General features: G+C 33.6%; 1 protein-coding gene across 12 annotated transcripts in view; it reads right to left on the reverse strand.

The window, feature by feature from the left end:
• The window catches only part of LOC145691005 (uncharacterized), a 318,751-nt gene that overhangs the window by 211,758 nt on the left and 94,795 nt on the right, over nucleotides 1–12,198 (reverse strand). For 11 of the 12 annotated variants that reach the window (XR_014132318.1, XR_014132319.1, XR_014132320.1 and 8 more), the window contains 2 exons: nucleotides 6,816–6,935; nucleotides 2,436–2,543 (listed from right to left, as the gene is read on the reverse strand). Coding sequence is in view for 8 of the 12 variants with exons in the window: in XM_081766498.1 (XP_081622624.1) it covers nucleotides 2,436–2,543; nucleotides 6,816–6,935 (228 nt within the window). In the remaining 4 variants the exon portion in view is untranslated. The remainder of the gene's footprint in view (nucleotides 1–2,435; nucleotides 2,544–6,815; nucleotides 6,936–12,198) is intronic. The other variant, XM_081766495.1, reaches the window with a different exon arrangement.

The following is a 12,198-nucleotide window of genomic DNA, read 5'->3' on the forward strand; positions in this document are numbered from 1 at the left end:
GATTGCCCATCTATGAACAGCACGTCATCACTATCTGCCACAAACGTAGAGCCCAGAAGAGCAGTGGAGATGAGGAAGACTGAATACATTTTTCAGTGGTGGTAGTGCTGCAGCAGAAGTTTGGATGTTTTCCTCGATCAAATTTTGGCAATTATATACTGGATTAAAATTATATTAGATAGATAAGGACTGTTAGGTTCTACAACCTAATCTAACCTAACACTTGTTATTTACTATGGGTATAGGGATGGGCAGTAAAATAAAAGCTTTCCCAGATATCCTTCCTGTGTATCTTCCTGCAGGATGTTAAACAGCAAACACAAGAACAACTTGATACATAATAAACTGTAAATATAGTTAACTTTCCGTATGTTTTAATAAATTTGAGAATAAAATTAAATGTTTCCATATTACAACATTATTAATTAAATGTTACAACCAAAAAGGGTTCCATAATGCAAAAAATCAACTAAAATTACCGAAATTATACCAATAATAATAAAGTAAACGCATACTTTTACGTATCACAACGATAGACAAAGTTTTAATAACACAGAAACTAAATGAATAAAAAGTGAGGGATTCCCTCACAAGTTACCGATTGCATTACAAAATAGAACTTACCGATGGCGGGTTAATAAGGAAAACTTGTACCAGTTACCACTCAGACAATATAGATTAAATACGAAAAAATTATCTCGTTTTAAATGTTTACAACATATAATTATACCAAAAGAGGTGTTTACGATGTTAGATGATGAATCTAACATACCGAAGATAAAATATCTGTGCAAGATATTTTAAGTATATTATACATAAACACTCAAAATATTACAATGAGGTTTAGTTAACACAATCACTTTACAGATCAAAACCAACAATATATACAACAGACCCTAATAAATTAATTTGAAGGATTATATAGCACCTTTAGCGAACTCTATTTTAGTAAATCAAAGACCTTTATAAATATGAGGTATGTTTTGTATTGGCTGTTATGAAAAAATGGTATAGATATTGATATTGAGTTTTAAAAGTCAAAACAGAATGACATTACATACGTTATTAAAGAAGTTACATTAGGAGTTATCATTTATTGTATAATAAATATGAATATCTTTCGTAATGCTATAGATAGGGAAGATTATTTTAAAAATATTAACACTAGACAAGAACAATTAGAACCATTAAAAATTTAGGTGATGTTAAGAAATATAATTTCATAAATATAAAACAAAAATTGACTCTAGATTTCTACATTATGACTCGCTTCCACTTTCAATATGAACTAGACAAAGGTTCTACATAAAGAACACATCTGAGATTGTTCCAAAACCAAAAGACTTGTTAGTGTAACCAATAGAGTCGATTAATACGATGTAGTAACGGTAGAACTTGAATCAATAAACAATAATGTTAATAACCAATTAGAAAGTGATAGAAACAAATTTGAGGATATACTAAGATCATTACAAGATACACATAGAAAGAGAGATGATATTAACAGAGATGCTTGTTACAAAAGACTTTCAAATGATAAAGACAGTTCTAAATTAATTATGCACAAAGAAACTATAAACTTATGTTGATTGAGAACCAAAATGTTAAAGACCCACTTTTCAGAATAATTAATCTATCTAATAGTTATAAATTTCTCTAAATGGAAAAATAATGCATATGAAATTAAGTCTGGACAAATACTTTCTAAATATATTTCTAAACTATACTCTAGTTGAAAATCTTCATTTCGATATTAAAAAGAATTATATAATTACGTTTCATACCGACAAAAATTCACCTTGTGAAGAAGGTGAATTATTATTTATTATTATGTATACAGAGAGAGCTTTCATAAAAATTATACTCGGAATTACTATTTACAATGTAGTAAAAATTGATATTTTTGATAATGTTAAAATACTATCAGGGTTAGATAATACTGCTATTAAAATATATTAAAATGTTAAAAGAAGAGTTTATTTTCTTAAGCGGAATTATATTATACAACTACCATGCCGACTGATAACAGAAGTTGAAAATCTATACTTTTTAGTACATAATTTATGTAATATCTATAAATTTCTTTATAGTGGAAAGTAAGAGATACGGAATTAAGTTTTAATAAATATTTAATAGATATATTTTAAGTGGAACTTTAACTAAATAAATTACTTTTAAATTTTAATATAATGAAATGATAAGTTAACAATTTAACCACTTAAAAATTCTGATTTGAAGGATGGTCAATTATTGCTTGTTATTATGATGTAGAAACAGAAGTTGAGAATGAAAAGAAATCAAGTGACGATGAAAATACGAATGTTGGTAATGTAATATTATATGGTGATGCTATGCTATTCATACACAAATACATTCATTGTTCAAGTTATATCAATTAAAAAGTAATATAAATTATTTGATGGCTTCAAACTTACCTATATTTCCATTTCTTGATCCAACGGAAAGAAGTTCTTCGTTATTGGAAGAATTAGACGCACATGTCTCATCGGAAACGACATCTGCGAAATTATTTGCAAGCTCATCTGAAATAAGGAAGAAATAAAGCTTCTCTTCGGTTCTTGAATTAGAGAGGTTCATATAATGTTCAACTATATATATATAATATTGCGAGATGTAACAAATTCAATTAGCAGTATCAAGATGATGATTTCAACTTCCTCTGAAGTCTTTATTTCCATTAGTAACGTCACTCTATCATATTTTTAGAGGTAACATTATAGGTATTAATATATTGTTCTTTGATACTAATGATTTTCATTTCATGCTAAAGTTTTTTTTTTTTTTTTTTTGCAAAGAGTATTGTTAATTTACAAAAGACAGCTTCAAGTATTATAATTTTCAAGTGGAAGTAATGTTTCTCAACCTCTACTCTCTCACTAATCCTTCTTAAGGACAATTATCTACTTTGTAGTTCTTGTCATAGAAAATATTTCAATGAAACAACAACTGGCAGAGAGAATTCAAGTACTCCTCAGTATCATCTCATATTTTAACTTGTCTGGATAAATGCTCTAGGTTAGCATTTCTCAAACCACGGTAGCGCTTTTAGTCTTCAAGCTCTATCGTTGCGACTGTCTTACTTTAAATAGTTTTAAAAATGAAGTGAATTTCTATGTCATACAATAGTTGAGAATCTTAAACATAATTCGAAAATTACAAAAGTAAGCACCTTTCACTTTCTCTCAGAAGATTGATATTTCACGGAATGTATTACCCAATCTACTCTTTTGGATAGTCTTCAAATCTTAAAAGAAAGTAATTGTTTTCTCATATTAATACCAATATGAAATAAAGGGAATTTCAGTCAATGAAACTTAAAACTGAAATATATTGATATTATTATATGCTGGAAAGCTTGTAATATTATTAATACTAACAATAATAATAACAAAAGGATTACCTAAGAGAAAAGAAAATTAACTGTAGCGGTGTTACATAATCGAAGTAGGAAAATGCTTGTAGATAGATGTCGCGGTGTAATCCCCAGGTTTTACTTGTAGTGACTGACAAAGTTTGCTGTTTCCTCACTGAAAAAAGTCGTTTAGCGGGATTGGGTACATTATCAACTTCTCCAAATCGGTGCAACAAGATGTTATCAATTTCTCGGTGCAGAAGCAGTGCATGCTTAAGAAATTTAACGTGGGATGCAGGATGAGCATTACCCTCTTTAAAAAGTCTCTAAACAATAAAATATTTACCTCTGACAAGGAATGTAGAAACACCATGAAAGGAATCCAGAAGTTTCTACACTGAAGTCATCCACTCCTTTCAGTGCATCAATATCGATGACAATTATCTACAGGTGACACGTTACATATTAACTTACTTCACATATCCCGTAATGAACTATTTCTCAATGTAAGCGTGACAACCTTTTCTTTTGAGCATATCTTATCGTCTACTTGTAAGCCTTTTACCCAGTTACCTAGGGTCGGTTTTTCGGTTCGCTGTTCTCGATCCATGTTTCATTTTGGGATTGCCTTTACAAGCAACTAATCACTTGACGTCAACCCTCAACCTCGACGACGAGGATTTTTTATATTTAAGCACACACTATAATAATAATAAACTGCCTTTCAAAAGAGACAGACAGAAGTGTTGTAGTCCGTAGAACATTTTGATCATTAAAAGTGCCCCTCACTTGAAAGGTGTTCTAAATAATACAAATTACTGATGTGTAAGTAACTTTCTTTTACCCAGCTGACTGCCTAAGCCAACTGAACTGACAGAAAGACTATTTCTTCGAAATCACATAAACAATTAGCAGCATCACGTGTTCACTTAATTAAGGAGTTTGTTTGTATGGCGTGATATGTTATCAATTAATATTGAAACCCGAAATGATGGGTTCCTGCAGCTTCTGGTTTTAGTACAGAAAGAGAGAGAGTGGAGACGGAATGTATTTTTGGAGCACTTCATCCTATAAAACTGCTTGTAGCTATCTATTACCCGTTTTACTCTATAGTGATCACAGTTAAAACCAGAAGTGGTTAATTTCTGCCACTTCCAACTTGAACAGAGAGTTAAGAGAGAAGATGGTGCTTACTGTTGGAACGATAAACCTAAATAAAAAATTCTCGCTACGTTTTATTATTTTGCTCCAAAAAGTTCAATATTGAAACCGGATGTTCTAATGGATTTCTATTGTTTTAGTTTGTAACAGTGTTAATTTGATTTGATTCGATTGTGTTCAGTGTCTTTTCAGAAGCGAGGCTATATGAGACGTAGATGTGAGGTCCGAGCTACATGACCTCCCGCCGAGATCGAACCCAGGTCTCCCATGCCAAACGATCTGATCTTAACCGCTTAGTCAGATGAGAATTCTGGAGAGAGTTAAGGATGGAGATGAAACGTATTCTTGGGACGCTTAACCGAAGATAGGAAACAACTTGTCGTTGTCTATTACCATTTTTGCTTTAGTAGTGATCGAAGTTAAAACTGGAAATGGTTCATTTGTAGCACTTCCGGTCTGGATGTCACTCCATCAACGAACTCAATTCCTCATATCTGACCATCTGCATCCTGGATAAAATGGATGGTAATCCATCCATTAATTCTATTAATCCATTAATCTATTAAGGAAAGCTTTACAGCTGCGCCAAATAGTATTGTTATTATCGAAAGTAAATGTAAATGCTCCGAAGTTACATTTCCCGTTTTATTTCAAGGGAAGTGTTCTACATCCTAACAATAATGGATACGTAACCTGAGTATTCACAATAAAAACTAATTGCAAAAGATTTACAACTGCAGTCATGCTACTAACACTACCGGAAGTACACGTTATAATGTTTACTCCATCGGACATTATATTACGAAGTCACTATTTGTACGTTTGGTCGAGTGTTGACTATGAAACAAGTTATCACTCTCGTAATATGTTCTTCCACCGGCAACAACACATAAGCAAGATTCAAACAGCAACCTCTTAACAATAATATAAAAGCATAATTGGGAATTAATTAAGACTGAAATATAATCTCCAATATGAAATGACAGATATCAAAGGTTTATAAACCATGTGCACCTGAAAAGGATTACAGCAAGGCAGTCGTAGGAAATCACGCCAACACTGCATATCCATTTGACGCTTAATCCGCTTGAAGAAAATTGCTTCTCGCTATCTATTACCGATTTTATTCTATAACGATCAAAGTCAAACCAGAAGTGTTTATTTCCGCCACTTCCGGGTTTTAACGGAGCTAAGAGAGAAGATGGCACTTAGACCCCTAAACCAATTTAGAAAGCGTTTCTGCTACGACTTATCGTTTTTACTCCATAAAGTTTAATATTGAAACCGGATGTTCTAATGGATTTCAATTATTCTCGGTTGAGACAATGTTAATTTGATCTGATTATGTTTTGTGTTTAGTGTCCCTTTCAGAAGCGAGGCTACATGAGACACTGACGTGGGATCCGAACTACATGAGCTCCCAACAGAATCAAATCCAGGTCTCCCACGTCAAAGGATCTGCTGCTAACCCCTTAGTCAGATGAGAGTTCTGGTAGAGTTAAGGATGGAGATGAAATGTAATGTTGGGACGCTTAATCCGCTTCTCCCTCTCTATTACCATTTTTGCTCTGGTGATTCAAGTTAAAACCAGAAATGGTTCATTTGTAGCACTTTCGGTTTGGATGTCACCTACTCCAACGAACTCAATTCCTCAGATTTCACCCTCTACATCAATTCCTCAGGTTTCACCCTCTGGTATTTTTTAAACGAATCTTAAATAAAATTTAGAGAAATAAAAGTGTGTATTTTTGTGTTTATTTGTAATTTAAACGTAGTTCATTCAGAAGTTTTCTACTGTAATTGACTAGGAATTGAGTGCGTATTTGAACTGCAGAATCTGTAGCTTTGTATTCGTTGAAAGACTGGATTCTTTAGGGAATCGTGGATTTACTGGCTGGATATGAAATATCAATATGGAGTATTGTACAGGTACGAATAGTGATAGAAAAGGTACATTAATAACTTATAAATATTACTTTGATAATAGCAATACGAAACAATAGTGCTTTTCCTACACAAACGAAAAAGAATCATTTAATTCTGTTTATATCTTCTCGAGTAACGACCACTTTAATGTTGACTATGCATATCTCACACGCACATGTAAGTTTCGCGTAATTCTTTACTGTCTTTAACAGAGTTTATTATTGCTTGTGTTGATAAATATAAGACCTACGAAAAGTCTAGAAACAAGTAATGTGAGGAACTAAAATTAAACATATAAGTACAGTTCTTAGTAACAGTTGCATAATAGGTATATCCAATAAGAATTTACACTTACTTGGCGAATCTTTTGTTTCAAGTTTCACAAATTCAACAGGAATAAGATCATTTCTGAAATCAGTCGACTCCACGCTCCCTTCCACTGTGTCCACACTTTCTTCAGCTGCTGTAGACAACCCTATTTATAATGTAAAACCAAATCAGTTTGGGAATAATGCTAATAAGAAACTTTAAAACATTTAAGAGTTATGGGTTTAGATTAGATTAGATTTATTAATCATTCTCTAGACCATATTACATGTGTAGTGGCGGACATAAGTCCTTGATCAGGTAATGGCGACTGTTTTGAAAGCAAATGCAGAGTATGAAAATTAAATCTGTCATATCTGTAGTTTCGTGTGGAGAAGAAACAAACCTGTGAACCGAAGGTTTAAGAAAGTTATTATAAACTTTGCCGAATATTATTCATTTATATCATAAAAGAAATACAAAAGACTTGTTGAAACGAAGAAAAATAACGTACAACTTTGCAAGCGGAGGCAAAAACCCAACGTAAACACACTAAAGACGAATCATTTATCGCGTAGTGCTCGTGGTTCAGTGGTCAAGGCGCTCGGCCAGTAATCTGGAGGTCATCGGATCGGATGCACGGCGGGTGAGTAGATTTTTCTTTTTCAGAATTTTTGGTGACGATTTATCGGCGATGACACACGTTTTATTATCTTCTGATATTTGAGTACTTGGCTCCTTCAATGATTGATCTATCAAATCTTCAGGAATAATAATAGTAATAATAATATTATAATAATAATCTCGTAGAATTAAAAGTTAGGAGCTTATCGTCGCTCAAGTCATATCATTACAAGCAGAAATGTGATATTTGGCAAGAATATTACGGTTTAGTTTAATGTTGTCTACGAGAAGAATAATTTTTCATCTCGTTACGAAAATAAAATAGACGAAATAGAGACGAGAATTAACATTTTAATTTGAGACGGGACAACTATAACTGAAATTATCGTCTCGCTTTGGAGATGAAACAAAAGAATTGTAAACACTCCTAGTCTTACCTTGATTCCCGAAATAGTGTATTAGCATTCTTTAATTAACAATTACTCTGTATACTGAATCTAGTACGCTATTTTGTTACTTTGTATTTCTGAGCTAATTGAATTATGGTCTGTGTAGATATTTTTGTAGTAAATCTTTTTTAATTACTTTTGCATATCCTGAAAGTTGGTTTATTATGTGCCTTACTTTCCAGTGATATTCAGTTATTTTCGTTAAAAAGTACAGTAGAATACTTTCTACATGAAACTTTAACGGAATGCTTTCGTTTAACATTTGGGTAGTTGCTGAGGTCTGTTGTCGAGGTCCGGACACCCTCCCCGATATCCCGACTTTTCTATGCCTAATTTTAGAACAACTTTAATACCATTATTATTATTATTATTATTATTATTATTATTATTATTATTATTATTATTATTATTATTACTGGAGTTTTGTGAATTGAATCGTTGATCCTACTCTAAAAAGGTTAAGCGGTTGTGGTTGTTTCAGTTGTAGCCCGATCAGTTCTGGAGCTTGTGACCCTAAATGTATCCCCGCTTTCGCCCAGTGTACATTGAGTTGGACAAACGCCGTGTGTGTAGGTTTTTTCGGGGTTGTTTTCTCCCACTTTCTTCATCCCACTATTTCTTTATTCTCATCATCGACGCCTCCTTTAGCTTAGTCGGCATGCATAACCATGATAACGTAAAACTTAAAACAATTTTAGTAGAGCCCTTGTGAGTTCAGTAGCTCTACTTTATACATGAAAGTTCACTGGAAACCTTCTTTTAACATTTAGCTAGTTGCAGGGATGTACGCAGGGGTTATGTCCTGGTCGTCCGGACACCTCTCTCCAATCACGACTATTTTGTAACTTTTGCCTGTTAGGAGTGATTTTACAGATTTCAATACAATCTGTCCTCTTACGGAATTTGTCTTCTATATTATTATTATTATTACTGAAGATTTGAAACCTCAATATTACGTCCTATTCCAACAAGGCAGGACATTTTTGGGCTGTTTCAGTTGTACACACCTGTTCACATAAAGTTTGAAACTAGTTCAGAGACAGCCCAAAAAAGTAAGCCTAGATCCATGACAATTTCCGCAGATTTATACAGAGGAGTTGCATTTTCCATCGTTCTTTATATAGACAATAGCTACAAGCTGTACATGTGCCGCCAGTAGACAAACGTGTTAAGCCGCTCAGTCTTCGTAAAGAACTTACGAATCTTGAAGATGGAGAGTTCGAAACTCGGTCATTTATTTATTTTTTTAACATGAAGATATGATGAAATAATGAAAAGTGTAATACTTTTTACATATGTAGATTGTGAATGTAATGATTTGATATTAAAATTGGTGTTTACTGCCAATATTGCATGTTTGTTTACTTTTAGTTCAAAACCAATACTTATATGACTTCTCGGTTTAAAATCTGTAGAATAATCAGCGACACTTGGATGGGTGAAATTAAACTGAAGTAAATGCAAATAAGCATACTGTAGTTGATACGGAAAAAGGTGTTTTACACTGCCTATGGTTGAATTGCCTTTTAAGTGATACTTTGGAGGAATTAGTGTCTAGAAGAGGGGAAAAATGTGTCACCTCCTGGACAATATGAAGATCAAAACTTCGGATGCCGTAACAGAAGCTAAGTAGGATTTGTCTTCATCACGATACATAGTAATGCCCTTTCTTTGGGTACAAGAATATGGATTATATTGATATTTCAACAAAATGGATTATATGGATTATATTGATATTTCAACAAAATATACATACGAATATAAAAAAGAGTAGTTCCTATTTACACATTTTGGTTGAACGGATATATTAAACATGTTGGAAATGGCGAACGAAAATATTATTTCTATAGTAGTAATGGAAGAAGTACGAACAATTCCACAATTTCTACGAAACAATAATGTTCACTTTTGATCAGGTACATTTATTACTCATACTAGGCCCTAAGAATGAGGTTTTTGTATTCATGAATTGTTTGCTAAACACGGTACGTTCTCAGACAGTACGAGTCGTTTCAACTCTAAGACCGAGAGAAATTGAATATTTTTCATGTTATTTTACATGAGAAGTATCAATATTGTAAATGATAAAAATTTCCTTAATTACCTCAGTGAGAATCGAACCCAGGACCCCTAAATTACGAAACGAATACTCACGCCACTACACTAAGACGGCTCTGCCAAGTAAGAGGAGAAAGCATCCGTGTATGTAGCAAATTGCACACGTTTACGATTCGAATGTTTTAATTAAGATGAAACACTGATTTCGGTCATGGTAAAATACTGTAGTCCAAAAAATTCCAATTCAAATTACAAAACGAACAAAACCATACAAACACACAAGGACAGAGTCTTTCGAATCCTTAACTGGAACCTGGTGCCTCAGACCACATTTTTCCCTCTTCTGATTCACCTAACGTATCTCCGTAACTTATCTCTATTTTCTACTTGCTTATTTTCGTTTCACAGTTACTTCCAGTAACCTTGAATGACAGGAAAACGAACACAGATACATCGATGACATTTAATATTTCAAAGGATCCCCCACCGGGATCGAACTCTGAACCCCGACCACTGAACTATTTGATGGGCTGGGTACCTGGTTCGTTCCCAAGGCAAGTAAGCTTGAGGTTGTCCACATCGTGTTCGTAGGTTTTCTCGGGACACTTTCCCATTCGTTTATTCCCGCTTTCTCATTCCACCAATTCGTCCATCCTAAGTCAATTGCTTTTATCATAGTCTCCCTTGATCTAACAGGCACGATTGTGGGACATTAAACGCAAAGATTTCTAATCATTTCATTTTCAAACGGTTAACCGAACTGAAAAAGAGTTATATTTTCTATTGCTCATTAACGTGATCTCACAAAAGTATATAGAGAAAAAAACATGAAGAATCGTAATTTCATTGAAAAGTAAAACAGCAGATTCATAATACCTTAATCTAAAACGGAAGTAATACATATTGTCCGAAACTTTTCTAAAATATGTATGGATAATCTGAAAATTGACAATATAGTGCCTGTTTTCAAACAAGACTGAACCAAATTTCAGCTCGGTTTTTGAAATAAATCGAAACATTCTGTTTCAACTTTAAAAGCAACCGAAACCAGTTAACCGGGTTTTGGAACGAGTCTTGTTGCTAAACTGTAGTTGATGTTTCTATTGTCCCGTGAAATCAACTGCCATTATGTAGTGCAATTCGGAGAAAAAGCTCCTATAGTCCCTTATTTCCGCCCCCTTCATCACATATATACAGGGTGAAGCATTTACAACTGTTTTTGAAAATATTTCGAAAACTACAAACCGGAGTTTTAAAAAGTTCTTAAAAATTGTTCACCTCAAAAGGGGACATACAATGATACCACACTCGACCCCTTTCCTCCACCCCCCGGGGACGGGAGGGGGTGAACTTTGAAATCTTAAATAGGAACTCCCATTTTTTATTGCATATTCTGATTCTTCGTGAAAAAATACGTAACTATTGTATAGAACATCTTTTTCGTTGCGTGATAGATGGCGCTCTAATCGACAAAAATCAAAATAGCTTACAAGCACACGAAAAATGAGGCATTTAAAACTGTTTCTAGGAATATCTGGAAAACTACAAATAGGATTTAAAAAAAATTGTAACAAAAGTTGTTCTTCTGAAAGGGAGACATCCAATGATAGCACAGTCGACCCCATGCCCCCTCCCCCTGGGAGCGGGATGTGGGTCAACTTTGAAATCTTAAATAGGAACCTTAATTTTTTTTTTTTTGCATATTCTGATTCTTCGTGGAAAAATACGTAACTTTGCTGTAGAACTTTTTTTTTTGTTGCGTGATAGATGACGCTGTAATCGACGAAACTTAAAATGGCTTCCTAACACGAAAAATGTGGTATTTAAAATTTTTGAGAGTATCTGAAAAACTACAAATTGGATTTTGAAAATTTGTAACAAAAGTTGTTCGTCTGAAAGGGGGACATCCAATACCATACTCGACTCCCTGCACCCACCCCCGGGGACGGGAGGCGGGTCAGCTTTGAAATCTTAAAAAGGAACCCCCATTTTTTATTGCATATTCTGATTCTCCGTGAAAAAAAAAAATACGTAACTTTTGTATTGAACGTCTTTTCGTTGCCTGATAGATGGTACTGTAATCGGCGAGTTATAAACGGTCTTCAAAATCAAAATGAGTTACAAACAGTTGAAACACATCAGATTAGGAAAATTAAAGTAGACTGTTTTGATATCTTCGCAAATGCTATTAAATGGCACCATAGTTAATCTCCCAGCTACCATCTCAGGAGGTTAGAAATGCAGTTATTCTAAAATCTGTAATGAGAAACCGGTGTTTTATAGCAAAAACACTTGATTCTC

The sequence above is a fragment of the Thermobia domestica genome, chromosome 7 (assembly GCF_964235325.1).
Source record: "Thermobia domestica chromosome 7, izTheDome1.hap1.1, whole genome shotgun sequence".
NCBI lineage: Eukaryota > Metazoa > Arthropoda > Insecta > Zygentoma > Lepismatidae > Thermobia > Thermobia domestica.